This window comes from Mytilus trossulus, chromosome 11, assembly GCF_036588685.1.
Source record: "Mytilus trossulus isolate FHL-02 chromosome 11, PNRI_Mtr1.1.1.hap1, whole genome shotgun sequence".
Taxonomy (NCBI): domain Eukaryota; kingdom Metazoa; phylum Mollusca; class Bivalvia; order Mytilida; family Mytilidae; genus Mytilus; species Mytilus trossulus.
In genome coordinates, this window is record NC_086383.1 from 61,061,312 (window position 1) to 61,080,698 (window position 19,387).

Here is a 19,387-nt window from a genome sequence, read left to right on the forward strand (position 1 = left end):
AATATAGGAATACAATTTAACCCTTTTATTATTTCCTTTCTAAAAAAAAAAGGTTCCATGTTATATCTTTAAAATTTTTAAAAAAAAATATTTCCTTTCAATGTTTTGCGAATTAATCTATTTATTAATGCATTTGCATTGCATGTTTTATCTGGGTGGTATGATTTGTCCACTTTTGTTTAAAAAGACCACTACGATAAAGTCGAAGTATTGAAAATAGTATTACACACAAACTACTTGTATCAATCGATCTTTCACATATAATTAGTTTTACTATGAATATTTAACATTTGATTTTAAAAAAAAAAAAAAAAAAAAAATAAAAAAATACCTGTCAACAATTTTAAATTAAGCGTACCTGATGAAGATAATACCAGAAACAGTAGAAATACACATGGAATATAGTCAATCGGCAAACTTCGGTACATTCCGCTACCCTACATGAGATGTGCCGATTTGGAGTTTGATAATTAAATATAACAGATTATTTCGTTACTAAATGTGTAAACTTATTTTGTGTAATCTAAATAAAGTATGTATCAGGATAACTTGTAATGAAATCATGCAAATCTGTTAACCTATATATGGTATATTTCAAAGAACAGTTTTGGACACATCAGAACTATTTTACATAGTATCTCATTTTAATATCCGAAATACAGCTCTGTATTTTTCGATAATTGTAGGTAAATTTCCTGGTAGAAAACATATAAACACAAAACATTAAAAAAAAAAAAAAGACTAACAGGAAAACCGATTATTTTTTTTTTCGGAATCATTTATATTTTATATTTATCAAATATATCTTATTCTCTTTTTCTTCGCAATATGCTCATAGTTTACAATAAATATATATCCTTGACTATATTGTGTCACTCAATTCAGGAACCAACAGGTATAAAGTCCCTGGTAATAATCTATAATTAAATCTCAATGTCAGATGTTTGCCTGAGGATTGTGTTCTCCTTGTATGTATCATGTACAACATACATGTTTTGAACATCTATATGTACAATATTTATCACTAATAAGAAATTTCTTTAAATGTATAATTTAAATCAATTACTGTAAACCAACTTATTTTCGCGAGCGATTTTTTTTTCGCGACTTTCGCGAGTAGAAAAATAACGCGAATATAAATCGTCGCAAATATGTCAATATTTGATCTTTCCTTAATAAACTTCCTCAAGTAAATCAGATAATCGCGAAATTAAATAGCCGCGAAGTGGTCAAGAAAGGGTGAAACGCTAAATAAAGTATCCGCGAAAATAAGTTGGTTTACAGTATTGATATTGCTTGTAGATTGAGAGATTAGAAAATTAATATTTGTCGAAGATGGCACATTATATTGCTTATGTAAGCTGTACGAACTTGTTTTCTCGGGAAATGAATAGTATATGCTACCAAAATATTTTTCCCTGGCTTAGGGGTAATATGCATAAAACCACTGAGGTAAAGATATCCAATCAAAACACTTATTTTTCATAGCACATGTAGAACAATCCGTCCGTTCGGAACAAATCTTAACTTACAAAGTGTTATGCATATCAGCTCACAAATATATATACCAGGACAGTCGTCTGATATGTAATTTTATATTCGTCACAACTCGGCTGGTTCCGTACATCCATTCCGATGTTTGCCGATTGGCAATTTTACTGATTCTGTCATATTTATTGTATATTCGCCTGGTCTGTAATTTTTTATTCGTAACGACTCGGCAGATTCCGTACCTCCATCCCGAGGTTTGCCGATTGGCAATTTTACTGATTATGTCTTATATCATATAGTGACATTTTGACTGAGTGTTAAATATACATGTAGTTAATAAGCAAGTGAATCGATAAGACCTTGAAAATAATGTATATCCTGGAACCTGATGTTCTGTGGTTGTCGTTTAACGTCTTTCTAGTTTTTCGTTATTTCTATAGATTAGACCGTTGAGTTTCCCGCTTGAATTCTTTATCACCAGTCAATTTTAAGTCTTTTATAGCTAAACTGTTCGGTCTGAATCAAGGCTTAGTGTTGAAAACCGTACAAAATGTTGACCTATAATGGTTTACTTTTAAATTATAAGTTGTGACTTGGATTTAGAGTTTTCGCATTGGTACTCATGCCACATCTTCCTATAACTATATACATGTACATGTTTCTCTCCTCTCAACGTGATAATTGATTTGTGTTTATTTCTATTCAGTATTTCGCGTTCCTGATAATACTAAAAACAACAATATGTTATTATTTTCTATGATTTATTAATGTTTCAGTTAATATAATACTTATGAATTCATTTAATAGTAGCTTTGTTGCCATGTTTCCATACGGTTTCTACAATAATGAATATAAATGACGATCTGGAGGGGGGTTACACCATATAGAATACTCGGACAAATCTACAGAAAAATCGTCCATAAGAATTAAAAAGGGGGAATATGCCAAAAAAATAGAAAATATAGGTGTGCTGAAATAAAAAAAAATATTGAAATAAGGAAAAAATATATGAAGAATAGAAACAAATTATTTGAAAGATTAAGAACTACCTACACGACCCTCACAAATAAGGTAATATAACCAACGGCAATACTAAACGATTACGACCAACAGAAAGCGATACCGGAAGACATTTTTTTTTTCATTTTTTTTTTCTTCATTTTTTTTTTATCTAGGATCTGCATGATGTCTGTTCGTAAATTATTAGTATCCGTAATAATAACCGTGAATATTTTCTCTTGTATTGGAATATTATTTACGTGCACAAAACATTTTGAAGATTCTAAGAGAACAGTATATAATCTTTCGGAATACATAGAATCTTTGAACGGGTATAACGAATTGAAAAGGTAAATAAATAATTATACATTTTCAGTTTAAACATATTTATTTGAAGTGGATTGGGAAAGAAGTTTTGCAACTTGAATTAATCCTTTTCTACTTTGCGGGTACGAGTGCTGCCTTGTAGCGGCATTAGCCTACTCTTTTTCGAAATCTACAAGGGTGTCTTTAACATATATGGCTCTCTCTTAACACGGGTTAGCCATTTATCGTCCCCTTCCGACGGACAATCATCGTTTCCTTAAAATTATACTCGCAAATGGTGTCAAGGAAGAGCCGTTAATTGAGTTCCTGAAATTTTCATCCAGAACGGGAATCGAACCAGGAATCTTTGTGTTAGTAGTCCGATGCATTTGTAGTTTATATATTTGCTTTAGTCTAATAAACCCTTAGCGTTGCACATGTTGAGGTAACCATTGGCAGATTTATGGTGTGGCTCGAGGTTCAAAAACTTATTTTAAGCAAGTATTGAAACATTATTATTAGCATGAAATAGCTATACTCAGATTTTATCAATTACACCTAGAAAAACTGCTAAATTTTTGAACAATGCATTTAATAAAAGAAAAAACTTTTTGTATAGGAACAATCAAACATAAATTCTAACTTTGTCCGCTGTTAAATGATTATTATTTTTATGTATAAATGTTTAAAGTGACTTATAGGTCCAAAGGGCCGGGTGTTGATACATGTAATTACAACTGCTTATTGAAATATTGTATATTGTCATAAAACACATGTCACTATAATAAATAATTTGGTATTGGTATTATACACCCCGCCCCCTCTTGTTTATCTTTTAATTAGATCCTGGATCCGCCCCTTATAACTGCAGCTATTCAAACGCAAGTGCTTATCTAACTTACAATGTAGATACAGATGAAACTAACAGCGAAATGATGGGGGTTTAGGCCAAAAATGTTCAATAACAGAATTGTTTCACATTGGTTTCAGCGGCGGATCCATGGAGGGGGGTTCCGTTTTTGCGTATCTTTTGTTAGAATTATAGAAAATTAAGGGTTAGTTCCCCTTATTTGTGGTCATTTGTTAATTACTGGTGCATTTAAACAAAACTTTTTTGTAAAATACTAGAACAGGAAAATGATAAGTAGATTGTTATTTATATTTGTGCAACATTATTCAATTTAAACATAAGTTAATATCCTTTCGAGTTGGTTTTTGATTTTCAGGTTCTCACGTGACCACTGCATACTTACCTTTTTAAAGTCAAACAGATAAATAATAATCTTTGAAAAAGACACGATATAAACTACATTTCGGCAAAATATTGAAACAATTTCGGACGTTTTTTGATAATTCCGATTTTTTACTGGTCAACAAGCTTAAGAGTAGCAATGTAATTTAATATATTTTTGTTTACAGAATTTCAGAGAGATTAAGGGATCAAATCTCAGAGGAATGTAACAGAAACACAACAACACTTCCGAATCCTGTGTCTATGTACCTTTACGCTAAAACAGTCAACGAAGCTTTAAGTCCAATCAGAGATACAATAAATAAGACAGACGATGTTTTAATAAAAGGTAATTATTTTTAAAACGATGTGGTTATAATATGAAAATCAATGGTTTTCATTCCCGTCCAAACTTTGTAAGTGCCAAAATCAGACCATTTTTTTATGAATTTTTGCAAGTAGTTTTCATAAAAAGACCCCCCAAAAAAGTAGATCCCACTCTCCGTCTCATTTTTTGAATGAAAAAAAAATCTTAATAAATTGATTGTGTTTGACATTTGAATGATTGGGTATGGCGATGAGACAAATTTCTATCATATTGACAGCATGTGTTAAATTTGTTTGATCGTCGAAGTATATCGGCAGATTCCGCTACCTTATTGTATCAGATTTCTAGAAGTCATTCTGCTTCATAATAAATCAATCGGCAAATCTCGGCAGATTATATTTATGCATGCCGAAGTGTGCCGAATGAGCCGTTGTCTAAAAGTTGTATATACTTAACCTGTATTGATAACTCCCAAATCATTAAGCTCAAATCGGTGCTACGGGTTCGTTTTGAGCATGCAGAATATTGTGCAATTTTGTTCTTTGATGCATGGTATCGCTGTGACCGTGAGATCAAACACTTCAACGTACAAAACACAGCACAAGCAATTTTGCTGACACCTTGTTCATTTTCATATACATTTTAGTAAATGAAAACACTTTTTGATACCTAAACAGAAAAGGCTACAAGTAACCATTCTACAGAATTATTTAGCAAAATTTTATATTTTTTACAGAAACAATGATATCATTCATTTCAAATTTACCGACGGGAGCAGACGTAGAAGGTGTTATACTGTCATTCGTTAAGTTACAAAACACGTACAACGTATCGTCACGTGACATGGCTAGTGGTTACATACTTGGAATTAAAGTGCCAACTTTAACAGGTAAAATTACATTATTTGTGTTTAACAAATGGGTAATTGTTTGTATTCTTTCATTATTTCAAATGTTAAGAGTGACATAGCTATATCTTTATTCAGAGATCTACCAGTATAACCAAAGAGAACTCTTAAATGAAAGGTCGGCATGCCTTTTCTAAATTTATTTGTGTCGTTTGATTGCTGTCTCGTTGATGCATTCCCGAAATATCACCATGCAACTGATATATACCGTTGATAAATCCAACATAAAAAAAACCGGGAAATAACTGTCATGTACCTGATCCAGTAAGTTGGCGTAGCGAATGCTCTCAAAAATGCGCCATATTGTAATCATTCTTTTAAACTACCATCGAATGACAATATTCGTTTCATTTTCTGATGCGTATGATGAATAATAGTCGGTCTTTTTTCTATATACTAGTAAAAAAAATGTCCTTACTATTTACAATCAAAATTTGACGTGCAGTAATCAATCTATTTGTGCAAATGAGAGACGGTCGAAAGATACCAAAAAATTAAAATGACGAAATTTCCTAAATCCTAACATCCTTTCAAGTAACATGTAATTCTTTTAACTTTAAGTATTTTTCTTCTATTTAACTGTGTTTATCGTTAATTTTTTTCAGCGTTTGATTGTTTCGACATTGGACTTTTTATGTTTAAAAAAGGATATAACAGATTGGCTATACAATGGTTCTATACCACATTAACAAAACAGCAAGAAATCAAATCTACAAAACAGAACATAAAGATATTCCGCTCAATAATCATTGGTTTAATAGAAAATGCAAAACGACAGGTAAGTTATAGTATGTTCAGTCCTTTAAATTGACTTTAATCCCGCTGCAAATGCTTGCACCTCTCATCAGTCAGGAACTTGATGTACAAGTAGTTGTCGTTTGTTTATGTAATATATACGTGTTTCTTGTTTCTCGTTTTTTTATATAGATTAGACCGTTGGTTTTCCCGTTTGAATGGTTTTACTCTAGTAAAACGACAGGTAAGTGTAAGGATGTTCACTCCTCTGTTTATACATAACTAAAAAAAGCTTGTATAAGTTGATACGATATAAATGAAGGAACTAAAAAAGTATTGGCTGCTTGTTTTTAAAATATATGAAAAGTAGAATCACATAAAAACTGAACTCCGAGGACAATTCATAACGAAAAGTCGCTAACCAAATGGCAAAATCAAAAGCTCAAACACATAGAATAAATAGATAACAACTCAGTGTCACATTCCTGACTTGGTACATGCATTTCTTATGTAAAAATGATGGAATGTACCTGGTTTTCTATCTAGCTAAACCTTTTACTTGTATGACAGTCGTGTCAAATTCCATTTATATTGACAACGATATGTGAACAGAACAAACAGAATTTATAGGTAAAAGTGTCCAAAATTGGGGTACAGCAATTGACAATTAGATTGGACTTTATTCTCTCTAGATTGTTCATGCATTTAACGTTGGCACCTTTTTTCTTTCAACAACTATGAAAAAATAACAAGGATTGTAAAAGAGTTTCAAAAATATATTTTTTTTATAAATAGCATGTTATATAAAATTATGAAAACAAAAGTGGGGGTTAATAGGCCATTTTTAATAATTTTGCATTTCATGAATAAAACGAAAGGATTTGAATATCTGATAAAAAGAAATATGCCAAACTAGTCTAGTAAAGGTCAACTTTGCTTGAGATAAAAGAACTTTAGTTCGTAGTGTGAATAATCACAATTAATCCTCCAACAATGAACAAAACAAACCGTTTAGAAAGCTTTGACAGTTTGGCTGCTGCGTACTGTATAGCACCATGCACTCGTTTCTATCTATCAGAAATTCGAATATCTATATGTAACAGAATCTTCAATAACGAATAGATAGTTAACATTTCCCATGGGCGGAAAAGTGCATGGGTGTACAACCCACATGACCATCATTCTGTCTTTTGTTTTATTTATTTCATTTACAGTTTGTTTAATTACAGGAAATTAAAGCAGAAAAGGAAACAAGAATGAGAATTGCATTTACTACACTCCAAAAAGGTAATATCAAACGACCCTTCGGTCTTAGAAGGAAAATACGGATATAGTTTTTTCAATTTTGCTGATAAAAATTATAAATCATTTCAAATTAAGGAATGTTTCTCCAGTCCCTTATTCAACGTATTATGTGGCATATGAATCTATGCCGAGTCTCATATTTAAAACTCTGATGGCATTCCGTATGACACAAAATATCCAGCAATGTTCTTCAATAAGAATTTTTTAAATACATGTAAATCAAATGAATTTGATAGTATATTAGAATTAACGGTCCTCCTTTATACACCATAACTCATGGTAGTGCTCCTATTTAAAGGAGACTCATACGGAGACAAGAAGAAGAGGTAAACCGTAAGAATCATTCATATTCTGGTTTTATTGATATTAAAAAAAAATATTTTATGGAAACCAAGGATTTGTATAGTAAGAAAGATTGGAATCTCGCGGTTTGTCGTAATCTCTTCCGCGGCGAGACTTTGCTACTCGCCACTACTTCTACATTTTGTACTCGTCACTTACGACTTCGGAACGTGATTTTTTTCGACGTAGTCGGTATAGTTTCGGTTTGTGCCCTTTGAAATTAAGGACGCTTAACTATGGCAACAGAATACGCATGCTCGAAAATCCTTTCTGTGATTGAACAAAATGCTGTCATGGTGGGTGATTTGTTTGTGTTTGAAAAAACGTCTCGTTAATTATATCGTAATGGAAAGCAAGTGGAAAACTATAAATATTTGAACTAGATCTTACAAAGATTTACATTTTTTATTAAGAAAATACTTTCTCCAATAGCTCTTTGCATCCATGACAGCTGTTTATTCGGGACAATTATACAATTTTCAATGTAAACTTTCTTGTACGAACGTACATGACTTTTAGAACGCACCTATGCATGTGAGATTTCCGCTGGGTTTTGGTGAATGTAAACAGAAAGATACGAGGACCGAGAATACTGAACACAAACATAGAAAACGTTATTTAAATGGTAAATCGAAATGATAGTTTTAAACATATACTCAAATTTTAATACGTCGGATATCTTTTTTAAAGATAGTTCTTGTTTATAATACAAATCCTTGTGGAAACCAATAAAGTTCAATCGGTAATCATCGGGTGACTCCGCTTCTCTCATTCTATCCGTTAGATGAGGTACGGAATCGGCCGAGTTGTGACGATTGCAATAAAGTTTACATAACCTAAAGAGAGGAGAGAAAATACCACGACTGATATGCAACCGGTTGATATGCACGCCTCTTTTGATCGTGTACAAATCTATAACTGGACTTAAAATGATCTGATTGTTTCAAATAAAACTATTGTTAATTATAAACAAATAAACTCAGTTTTTAATGTCCCTTTAATGGTGTTAACTGTAATTTCAGTATTTCGTTCCTGAAAATGAAAATCGTAACTTAAAACATAATTATAATCCTCATTTGTTTTATGTATAGATGATGACTCAAAATTTAAACAGAATTTGACTGCAGAATTACACGCAATGTTAAAAAACAAAACAATCAAATTTTATGGACCAGAACTGGACAGAAATTTAAAAGTAAACAAGAATTATGAGTTCTTATGCAGGAAACAGGTAAATAAACAATAATTAAGAAAAACACGAATTTCAATTTCATTTATTTACGTCTATGTCTTTTTAACATTAATATTTGTGCCAATTCATTCTTTGTTGGATTTCATATTCAACTTTGTCTCTACTAAGAGTGGTATAAATATCTCTTTTGTTTTGGTAGCACTTCCATATATATAGCTTTAATAGATATTCTGAAGCATTACACATAACGATTCATACGCATACCATATCTTCTTATGTCTATAATAAACAGTGGTATATATCAATATTTTTACAGATATCGTCTAGTTTATTTTATATATATATGTATGTAATAAATGTCGCTGTGCGTGAAACATACAACACAAAACAACCAATCAATCATGTCATTTATACATTTCAGATCCTATATTCAGAGGGATACTGTAAATATTTAGGATATCCCTTCATCGGATTTTACTACCGACCAATCAAAATCGAGATCATCAACATATCACCAAGAATAATAGTTGTTCATGACATAATTAATATTGATGTCATAAGTCACTTTACTGCAAAATCTTTTCAAGTAAGTTATTATAAAAAAAGAAGATGTGGCATGATTGCCAATGAGACAACTTTACTCAAGAGACCAACTGACACTGAAATTAACAAGTATAGTATAATTAACCGTACCGCCTTCAACCATGATCAAGCGTATACCGCATGGCCCCGAAATGACAAATGTAAATGAATTCAAACAAGAAAACTAACGACCTAATTTATGTTATAATTTTAAAATAATAAACGAAAAATAAATATGTATTACATTGCAACAAACGACAACCATACACTGAATAACAGGTTCCTGTCTTGGGAGAAGCACTAACAAAAATGTAGCGGTGTTAACCATGTGTCGTGGTCGATTTTCAATAATGATTATATAAAAATGAATTATATATAAAAGTGGCTTACTTAAATTAAATACACAAAAAAGTTTGATATACGATTGTGTCTGATATTCTGATGAAAACATAATCTTTCAATCAGTTTGATTGAGGTCTGGAGCTGGCATGTCAGTTACTGCTAGAAGTCTGTTGTTATTTATGTATTATTGTCATTTTGTTTATTTTCTTACTCTGACATCGGACTCGAACTTCTCTTTAATTTCTCTTTTCGAGACTTAAAAACAACGTTGTATTGAACGAGATTCGGTAGTCGGGTCTGTCTCTCTGATAAAGTTCAATTATCTAAGCTGTAAAAATAAAATGTTAATATCTAACAAACCACGTAATGATTATAATAAAATATGCTTAAAGTAAAATCACAAAAATACTTCACTCCGGAGAAAATGGCAAAATCAAAAGCTCAAACACATCAAACGAATGGATAACAACTGTCTTACTCCTGACTTGATACAGGTATTTTCTTATGTAGAAAATGGTGGAATGAACATGGTTTTACAGCTAGCTGAACCCCTTACTTGAATTTTCATAAAATTCTATTATAATGACGACAAGTCGGAGATAAACAAGCGAACCTAAAGAATTAGAAAGAAAATTTGTGATTGCTCAAAAACGATAATCTGCATGAAACTATTGAAGTGAGTTTTTTTCTCATTAGCCGATACACTAGTATAAAAAAAATGAGGTGGTATGATTCGACGGTTGGCAGACCTTAAAAGGAATGGATTAAGTATAATTAAAGGTAAATATATATAAATATAGTATACAAATCTGAATTTTTTTTATAGCTTTCAAGATCTGAAGTAGTGAATTTAAAAGGCAATGATAGCAATGTCCAATCTGACCACAGAACAAGTTCAACGTAAGTTCATCATGTATTAGATATAGTAAGAACTATATGTGGTATTAGTGCCAATGAGATAACTCTCCATCCAAGTCACAATTTATAAAAGAAACCATTATAGGTCAAGGTACGGCCTTCGACACGGCTATAAATGGCCCCAACAATTACTACTGTAAGACCATTCAAACGGGAAAGTAAATGTCTAATATGCCATGTACACTTTGAACAATCAGGGTAAACGGGGATATGTGGTATATATCAATAACACAATGATACTAAAATCAAAAACAATACAAAACAGGCTATTATTTGAACTTGGAATTATTTTTAATTATGGAATTTGCTTGATTTCTTGTTATTGATTTTTTTTATAAATTCCATGTTTATTCTGTACTGAAATGTTCTGGGCTGCGCACAATTCTTTCTATTACAAAGAAAATATTATAATTTCAATAGAATGTACTGTGCCGCGCACAACACTATCTAACCAAAATACATTGTATGGAAAATGTTATGAACCGCTCAAATGATCATAATACCAAATAAACATGGAATTTATCAAAAATTTCAAACACAAGAAATTATGCAAATTCCATAATTAAAAATAATTCCAAGTTCAAATAATAGCCTGTTACATATAGAATTAACATACATGTAATACTAGTATCTCCAAAAATATACAGGTGTCAATACAAAATGCTAAGTATCCATGCATTTAAGATTCAAAGGAAACCCGGTTCCTATGAAGTTAACATCTATGTATCATATTTAGTAAGCTGTGAAAATTGAAAATATTGGTTGAATAGATAGGAATTTTTAAATTTGTGGTCTGACACCTTTAACTTTGAAACTAGAACATTTCGTATTCTTTTTTATTCCTAACAGTAACTTTTCGTTAAAATAAAAGAGTGACGATAGACATTCAAACTCATATGTCTAAAATTTACAGAGAAATAGATCAATAGCAAAACAATAATACACAAACACAACAAAGAAACTTAAAGACGGTTCAACATCTAAGGTGCTCTAGTAGGGAAAGCAGATCCTGCTCCACACCTGGCACCCGTCATGTTGCTCATGTTATTCCAAACCCGGTAATGAGTCTAATTCGATATGTCACATCCGGGAAGGATACGGACTGTAGTTGCGACATTCGTAACATATGCTCATCTGTGAAACGGATATTCCATAACGGTCACCAATTCTAGATGGAGTCCGTAAAATTTAGGAAGGGATTACCACAGCTTCACCACTTGGAACTCTTGGTTTGATAGCTTTATTGTGAGCAGCAACCCTCTATCAAAGAAAGAATGGTAGATAATACAAGCCCTGAAATACCGTATCAACTGGGAAATATATACCCCGTATTCAAGCGCTGCTGGAATGAGGCTACATAGAGAGAGAAAAATCACAATTGGGAAGCTGAAATCATCTGTTGTCGTAAAATTTTGTTTTCAACCGATTCTCATTGTTAATATCTATATGTAAATCAGGATATGAGGCAGACTTAATTTTATCTGTTGTATCCTTTTTCTCAAGTTCGTTGATTCTTTCAGTGAAAATAGTCACCAAATTTTGATATTAAAACGCGAATCGGGGAGACTAGTGGACCTAAAACGATGTAAACACATTTTTTCATAACAATCATCTCGAAAGAAGCAATTGTTAACGATACTTACTACATAAATAAAGCCGTTAGTTTTCTCGTTTGAATTGTTTTACATTGTCATTTCGGGGCCTTTTATAGCTGACTATGTGGTATGGGCTCTGCTTATTGTTGAAGGCCGTACGGTGACCTTTAGTTGTCAATTTCTGTGTCATATTGGTCTTCTGTAAAGTGTTGTCTCATTGGCAATCATACCACATCTTCGTTTTTATATTGTATTATAAACAACTGAAGCAAAGAACAGGATCCTGCCGCATATGGAACAGGATCTGCTTACCCTTCCGAAGCCCTAAGATCACCCCAGGTTTTGGTCTGATTCTTGGTCATCATTTTTTGTGTTCTATGGGTGTGTTTTGTGTAGTCCCGGGTAATGGTTTTTTTCTTTCTTTTTTTAAAACGGCGTTGTAATTTTATTTTCGACTTATGAGTTTGGATGTCCATTTGGTGTTCTTCGCCTCTCTCTTACTCTAATTATTCTTATATAAAAATCCGAGGTTTTTGTTATTACTAAGTTTCTTATTTATTTTACCTTTGTATCAGGTTTAAGTATTTAGATGACACAGATTATCCATCGGTTGGTAGACTTAATAACTTCCTTGAAAGATTAACTGGATTGAGAATGAACAAAAAACAAGCTGACCACTTTCAGGTAAATTTAATATAAGTAGATTATTACAGCTAATTTCTTAATGCGTGTAGGGTTAATCTTTGGTTTTCTTGCTTGCTTTGTTTGTATAAATGTTAATTCAAGGTTTCTAATTAACATTGACATCTTCAAACAATATATAGCATACTTTAACCTGTATATATAATACCTAAAGTTGATAAGACGTTATCCTTATAACAGTTGTACAATATACGAACAAAGCAAGCAAGCTAATCAAAGTATTGCTTTACATGCATTAGGAAATTAGCTGTAATTGTTATTCGCCTAATTGGGTATCCACCTTTTAGACTAGACTAGGTTTCAGTCAGCCATCTTTCAATGTTGACCACTATGTAAAATAATAACGAGGGGGATTGGTCAGATATGCGACCATGTTGACTTTATTAGGAATTTTTACAAAATTGTTTAACTATTTGTGCTTTTGTTTCTATTTTCTATTATTGTTGCAAGCTATTTTATGTGTAATACCACCAAATCATGGTACGTCACATCCGGTTGTATTCGAAAATAGGTCGAAAAAAATAATCCCTTAAATTTGACAGTTGTAGGTAATTAATTCTACATTTTATTGCAGAAAAACATTTCTGTGTCACAAACATATATGTATGTCTTGGGTATTCAAAGCACCATTGTTTTTTTTATTTGAGGTTCCGGTTATAGAATATTTTGGAAACTTGAGCTTACATGGTTGCTAAATCTTGTACACAGGTAAAATAAGGGGAGAAATTTGATTGGTTAATTTCTAGTGATGGTTTTGATTGGTTAATTTCCAGTGTTGGTTATTTTCTAATATGAAATGAAATGTTATGTAATTTATTTTTCTATAGTACTGGACTAACCCGAATAATTCAGTCGTTATATTCCGCTGATCTACGATGGCTACATTAACCTCGCGTTGAAGGAAATCGGACACGGAGAGGGATTGAATTATTCGAGTTAGTACTGGACAGGATAAAACTTTACTCATCCCAAGTATTTCTTTATTTCTTTATAAACAAAGATAAATTCTGCACATGTTTTATAAATTGCAAATTTAGCGTAGACTAATAGGGGGAAATCAATGGTGGTATTACACCGGGAAATAGGGAACCGCTGTAATAAACAGTTTTATATTGTTTTTTGTTTTTTATTTTTTTAGATAGTAAACTACGGAATCGGTGGAGAATATAAACCACACTATGATTGGGTTGAAGAGAAATATGTAAGTCAAATTTAACTTGGACAAATGTAAGGGGACAGCACTCCCTGGTCGGAGGATTTCTTTCAGGTGAAATTCATTTTGACCTGTTGCTAAACTGGCTTATTTATTTTATGTTGAAAATTTATTTGTACACATTTATTTCATCCTCAGATATTGGTAGAATATGCTTTGTAATGCTGATTGGTGCATTTGTTTTCTTCAGTTTAGACCAGGGTATCTATTTCCAAGATTAACCGCACCAACATCCAACCTCCCCTCAATAAAATTAAATGATCGTCCCCTTACGGTTCTAAATGACACTTAATTAAGTGTCCCTGTTTCGACAAGATTTTACTGCGAATTTTTACATACCGTAACTTCACTGCTAAACGAGCGTTTCCCTATTACATTTTTTTTTCAATTCACGGGAATTCTTGGCATTTTTTCCAGCATAGCATTCATTTTGCTTTATTGACTAAATAAACTCATCATAAATACCAGGATTGGAACTTTATATGTGCGCGTTTTGTCTTTAATTGACTCATCAGTGACGCTCGAATAAAAAAAGGTTTGAAAGGCCAAATACATTTTAAGTTACGAAGTTGAAGAACATTGAGGACCAAAAAATACTAAAACTTTTGCCAAATACAGCTATAACGTACTTGAGGTACCGTTGTTATGTCCCATTTACGGGAATTATATTTTCTGGTTTGTGCGTCCGTCCATCCGTCCGTTTGTCCCTCTTCATGTTAAAGTTTTTGGTCGAGGTACATTAAATTTTGATGAAATTGAAGTCCATGGCAATCAATTTGAAACTTAGTACACACTAGAACACACCCGTGATATTACGGGTCCGTGACTGAATTAAAGTATATAACTATGCGCAAGCCTTATTTTAGTATTAGTATTGTCATCTGATAAAGTCATGCCGATTATAAGATACACATTTTTTTCTCTGCTGTCAAATCTTTCTGTTTGAACCCGTCGAACTGGAACTTATCAATTATTGGTAATATTAATTATTTGGAAAACAAAAGGTCCTGGAATGGAGTATGTTTTAATCAACAGCATTGTCCTATATTAGTTATAAAAAAGATGAATTCTTTGATTCGCTGCTTTACGTCATGCCCTCTAACAAATTGAAGTGTATATAGCATATTAACCCTGGACACACCGTTTGGTGGTGCGCCTGGTAGATGCGGAACGTACAGATAAGGTAATAGGTAACAGGTGAATATACTATTGATATCGGTATCGGACTCGACCCGGAACTTCTTAATTATTGGCAATATTAATTACGTGGAAAACAAAGGGGCCTGGAGTGATGTAATTTTTAATCTACACCTTTGTACTATATTAGTTATATATAAAGTGGAATTCTGTGATTCGTCGTTTTTACGTGATGACGGCTGACAAATTGGACCTCGTAATTTTAGTATTATAGATGTTCCCTATGATCTGATTTTCTTAATTTTAATTCCAAATAGAGTTTTTACCCAAATTTCACGGTCCAATGAACATAGAAAATGATAGTGCGATTGGGGCATCTGTGTTCTATTGACACATTCTTGTTTTATTATTAATATACTACATTGTCAAAAGTTTTATGTTTCAAACTCTATATTTTAGGTGATTTCACGAATGTATACAGGAACAAACAGAATATTGACAATATTGTTTTATGTACGTATTAGTATAAACAAATGCATATATTAATAGGTTTTAAATCAAATTTATAACTGATTAGTTTCGAAATTTATTTCAAAGTCAGATAAGTGTACCGTTTCTGTCATTATTATCTTGATTTTACAGTTGTAGTTAAAGATTTGAAACATATGAAAACATTGTCCTTTTCTGTGTTCTTCTTTTTCACTAATTATACCCCCGCTTTGAAAAAAGGGGTGTATACTGTTTTACCTCTGTCCGTCCGTCCGTCCGTCCGTCCGTTAGTCAGTCCGTCCCATTAAACTTTCGTCGCATTTTTCTCAGGAACTACAATACAAGGATTTCTGAAATTTAGTTTCAGGGTTTATCTAAGTCAGCTATACCGTGTGATGCGTTTTCAGATTGATTACTTGACAACTTCCTGTTTACCGAACACTTGTATGTTTTTACACATGATAGCCAAGTTGAAAATTTTCGTCACATTTTTCTCAGGAACTACAATACAAGGATTTCTGAAATTTGGTTTCAGGATTTATATAAGTCAGCTATACCGTGTGATGCGTTTTCAGATTGATTACTTGACAACTTCCTGTTAACCGAACACTTGTATGTTTTTACACATGATAGCCAAGTTGAAAATTTTCGTCACATTTTTCTCAGGAACTACAATACAAGGATTTCTGAAATTTGGTTTCAGGATTTATATAAGTCAGCTATACCGTGTGATGCGTTTTCAGATTCATCACTCGACAACCTGTTTATCGAACACTTGCATATTTTTACACTATTAATATTATCCACTTGGCTTTTTAACTATTTTGATCTGAGCGTCACTGATGAGTCTTATGTAGACGAAACGCGCGTCTGGCGTATGAAATTATAATCCTGGTACTTTTGATAACTGTTATCATCAGTGAGCAGTAGCTCGCAGTTTCACTTGTTTTCATTTGTTTTTGCAATTCCATTTTTCTCCTTTTTTTCTTCTTTGTTTTGTCAATTATTCACTTATAATTCTGTAAAACGCATGCAGACCTTTTTGTATGACGAAATCCGACCAAAATATTAGAAAAATCAAATCTTCCCGAAATGAAAGAATTTGCAAAAAAATGCTTTTCAGCTGGCTGTGTCGAAGATGATGTCATTTTTTTTTTACTTCATGTGAAGATTTTAACCCTGATAATCTCTTTGACCGTGTTGGCATACAATATCGTATTTTGCTTTACAAAACAATCAGCAAAATTTCACATATTGTTGAAACAAAAGATAATCAGAAAATACTGTTGCAATATTTATTTAAGTCCCATGAGTCCCTTTGACTTAGATGTATACACAATGTATTTATTTCTCATATATAATATCATATACTATATCTGAGACTACTATTGTTATAGTAGTCTCAGACTATATATATGAACCAAAATTGTTTTTAGTCTCAGACTATATATATGAACCAAAATTGTTTTTTTTAATGTTTTTACAGTCTAACTGTATCGTAATTTTGTATGTAAATTCTATGTACAGTTAAACCTCTTTAAACCGAACCTCTTCGGGACTTAGATTTTGTTCGATATTTGCCGATGTTAGGTTTTATCAGGTACACAAGGCACATAGTTTGATTAATTACAAACATGTTTAGTTCATACAGGTTTTCAGTTTATAAAGGATTCGGTTTAGTCAGGTTTCACTGTAGTGTATATCTATTCTTTTTGGCTAATCAATATTCTTTTGCCTTATACTTGTATTCAATATATGTCCCTTGTGAAACCATAATTGGATATTAAAAACATATCTTGTCTTATTTATCTATTTTAATTAAAATAGATTTAATATTATAAACTCTTTGTAGATTTGAATGGAGAGTTGTCTCATTGGCACTCATACCACATCTTCCTATATCTATGAAGTAATTGTACATCTTGTTTTCTTTCAGTTAAGTGATGTGGAGATTGGTGGATCAACAGTTTTTCCACATCTAAATATCGCGGTGCCTCCTAAAAAGGTAATTATACAGGAACTTGAAGCTTCAATAGATTACTAAGATGTCAGAAGTCTTTTTCCCCCATGTCGGCCAAAGTTGCCACCATTAATTGTGTCTGGTGTGAATATTTTTGTTCCTTCATATGAACAAGCAATTATTTTCAAAGATATTAAATAGTCAATAGACAATATTTTATTCGCACAAATACATTTACATTAAATGGTTATGGCAAACAAAATTAAGACAAATAAACTTACAATAGTTAAATTGATTATTACAATTAAAGAAAAACTTTCATTTTTATTAAACTCAATTTCGTACTCCTCTGATTTTCTTCTAATTTATAATGGAAAATAATTTATAATATTTTTTATCTCCCTAATGAAACAAATAATCTGTGCACCCCGTTCGGCACACTCCAAACAGACCCAAATAAAATGTTATATCATCCGTGTAAATATCATTTATCTTTAAATTATTTGTTTTAGGGTTCTGCTCTTTTTTTCACGAACCTAGATGAGAAAGGACATGGTGACACATTAACATTGCATGCTGGATGTCCCGTTTTCTTTGGTTCGAAGTGGATTGCTAATAAATGGGTCCACACTAAGGATCAGGATATGAACTTTCTACAAACCGTTCCTTCAGTGTGGATGTAACGAGTCTCACTATCAGTTTAGATGTTAATATTTTTTGTAATAAAAGTTATCGATTATTTGCATGGTTTATGTATATTAATGCGAGTTTATTGATTCCTAAAAAAAATGCACATGCTCCTGGGATTTCCCTTTATCAGGTACCATAAAAAATCAATAAAGGAGAGCATCAAAATAGATGACCCAACATATAAAGGGTAACTGGAAGAGATCGTGCCAAAGGGGCTGACACGGGGTGCTCATTGTCAAAATCACCACCTATTACACCCTATTTGCCACATCCCTACTTGTCACTCCTTATATCCAACACTTCCCCTTTCCTACTCCCTTTATACCACATCCACACTTTTATACTCAATATATTCCACATCCCCACTCTTTTACCCCCTTTATCCGCAATTCCCCCTTTCCACCATGTATCCTACATGGCAAGAAGCGTGTCGCCCTCTCATTAACCATTCTAAAGTTATGCGTCTTACTTTCAATAACCTGAATTATAATAAATACAATCATTCTATTTTCACATCCCAAATATCCATAGTGCAATAGTTCCGATCTATACGAAAGTAAAATGATGTGGTAGTATTGACAATGAGACAAATTTTCACCAGAGACCAAATGACGGGAAATAAGCAAATATAGGTCATCGAAGGTGCAAGTTCTCATTAATAAAATGGATGTTAATATAATTAACCTTAATAAATAGTATAAAGGAGTCGAAGGACACGCGATCACAACAGTTTCTATAGACGGAAGCCACATGTGGAGGAGGACTTGCTTACCCTTCGGGAGCACCTGAAATCACCCCCGATTTTGGCGGGGTTCGAGTCTGTAATGTTCTGTTGTGTACTATGTGTTTTATTGTTTGTGTGTTTGTCTTTTTCATTTTTAGTCATGGCGTTGTCAGTTTATTTTCGATTTATGAGTTTCACT

At 32.4% G+C, this 19,387-nt stretch overlaps 1 protein-coding gene across 2 annotated transcripts; it reads left to right on the forward strand.

Annotated features, from left to right (window-relative positions):
* Positions 1-2,607: 2,607 nt before the first annotated feature.
* LOC134690525 (prolyl 4-hydroxylase subunit alpha-1-like) lies at positions 2,608-18,468 on the forward strand. 2 transcript variants are annotated; one of them, XM_063550490.1, is made up of 13 exons: positions 2,608-2,840; positions 4,216-4,376; positions 5,092-5,244; positions 5,868-6,040; positions 7,227-7,284; positions 8,736-8,875; positions 9,258-9,422; positions 10,587-10,660; positions 12,849-12,957; positions 14,114-14,176; positions 15,785-15,838; positions 17,751-17,819; positions 18,287-18,468. In XM_063550490.1, exons 1-13 carry the CDS (start codon positions 2,674-2,676, stop codon positions 18,455-18,457), a joined length of 1,557 nt encoding a protein of 518 aa, XP_063406560.1. In that variant the 5' UTR covers positions 2,608-2,673; the 3' UTR covers positions 18,458-18,468. The 2 variants fall into 2 exon arrangements, with proteins under 2 accessions (XP_063406560.1, XP_063406561.1); XM_063550491.1 differs by lacking the exon at positions 15,785-15,838 and having other exon boundaries at positions 18,287-18,462.
* Positions 18,469-19,387: the final 919 nt, after the last annotated feature.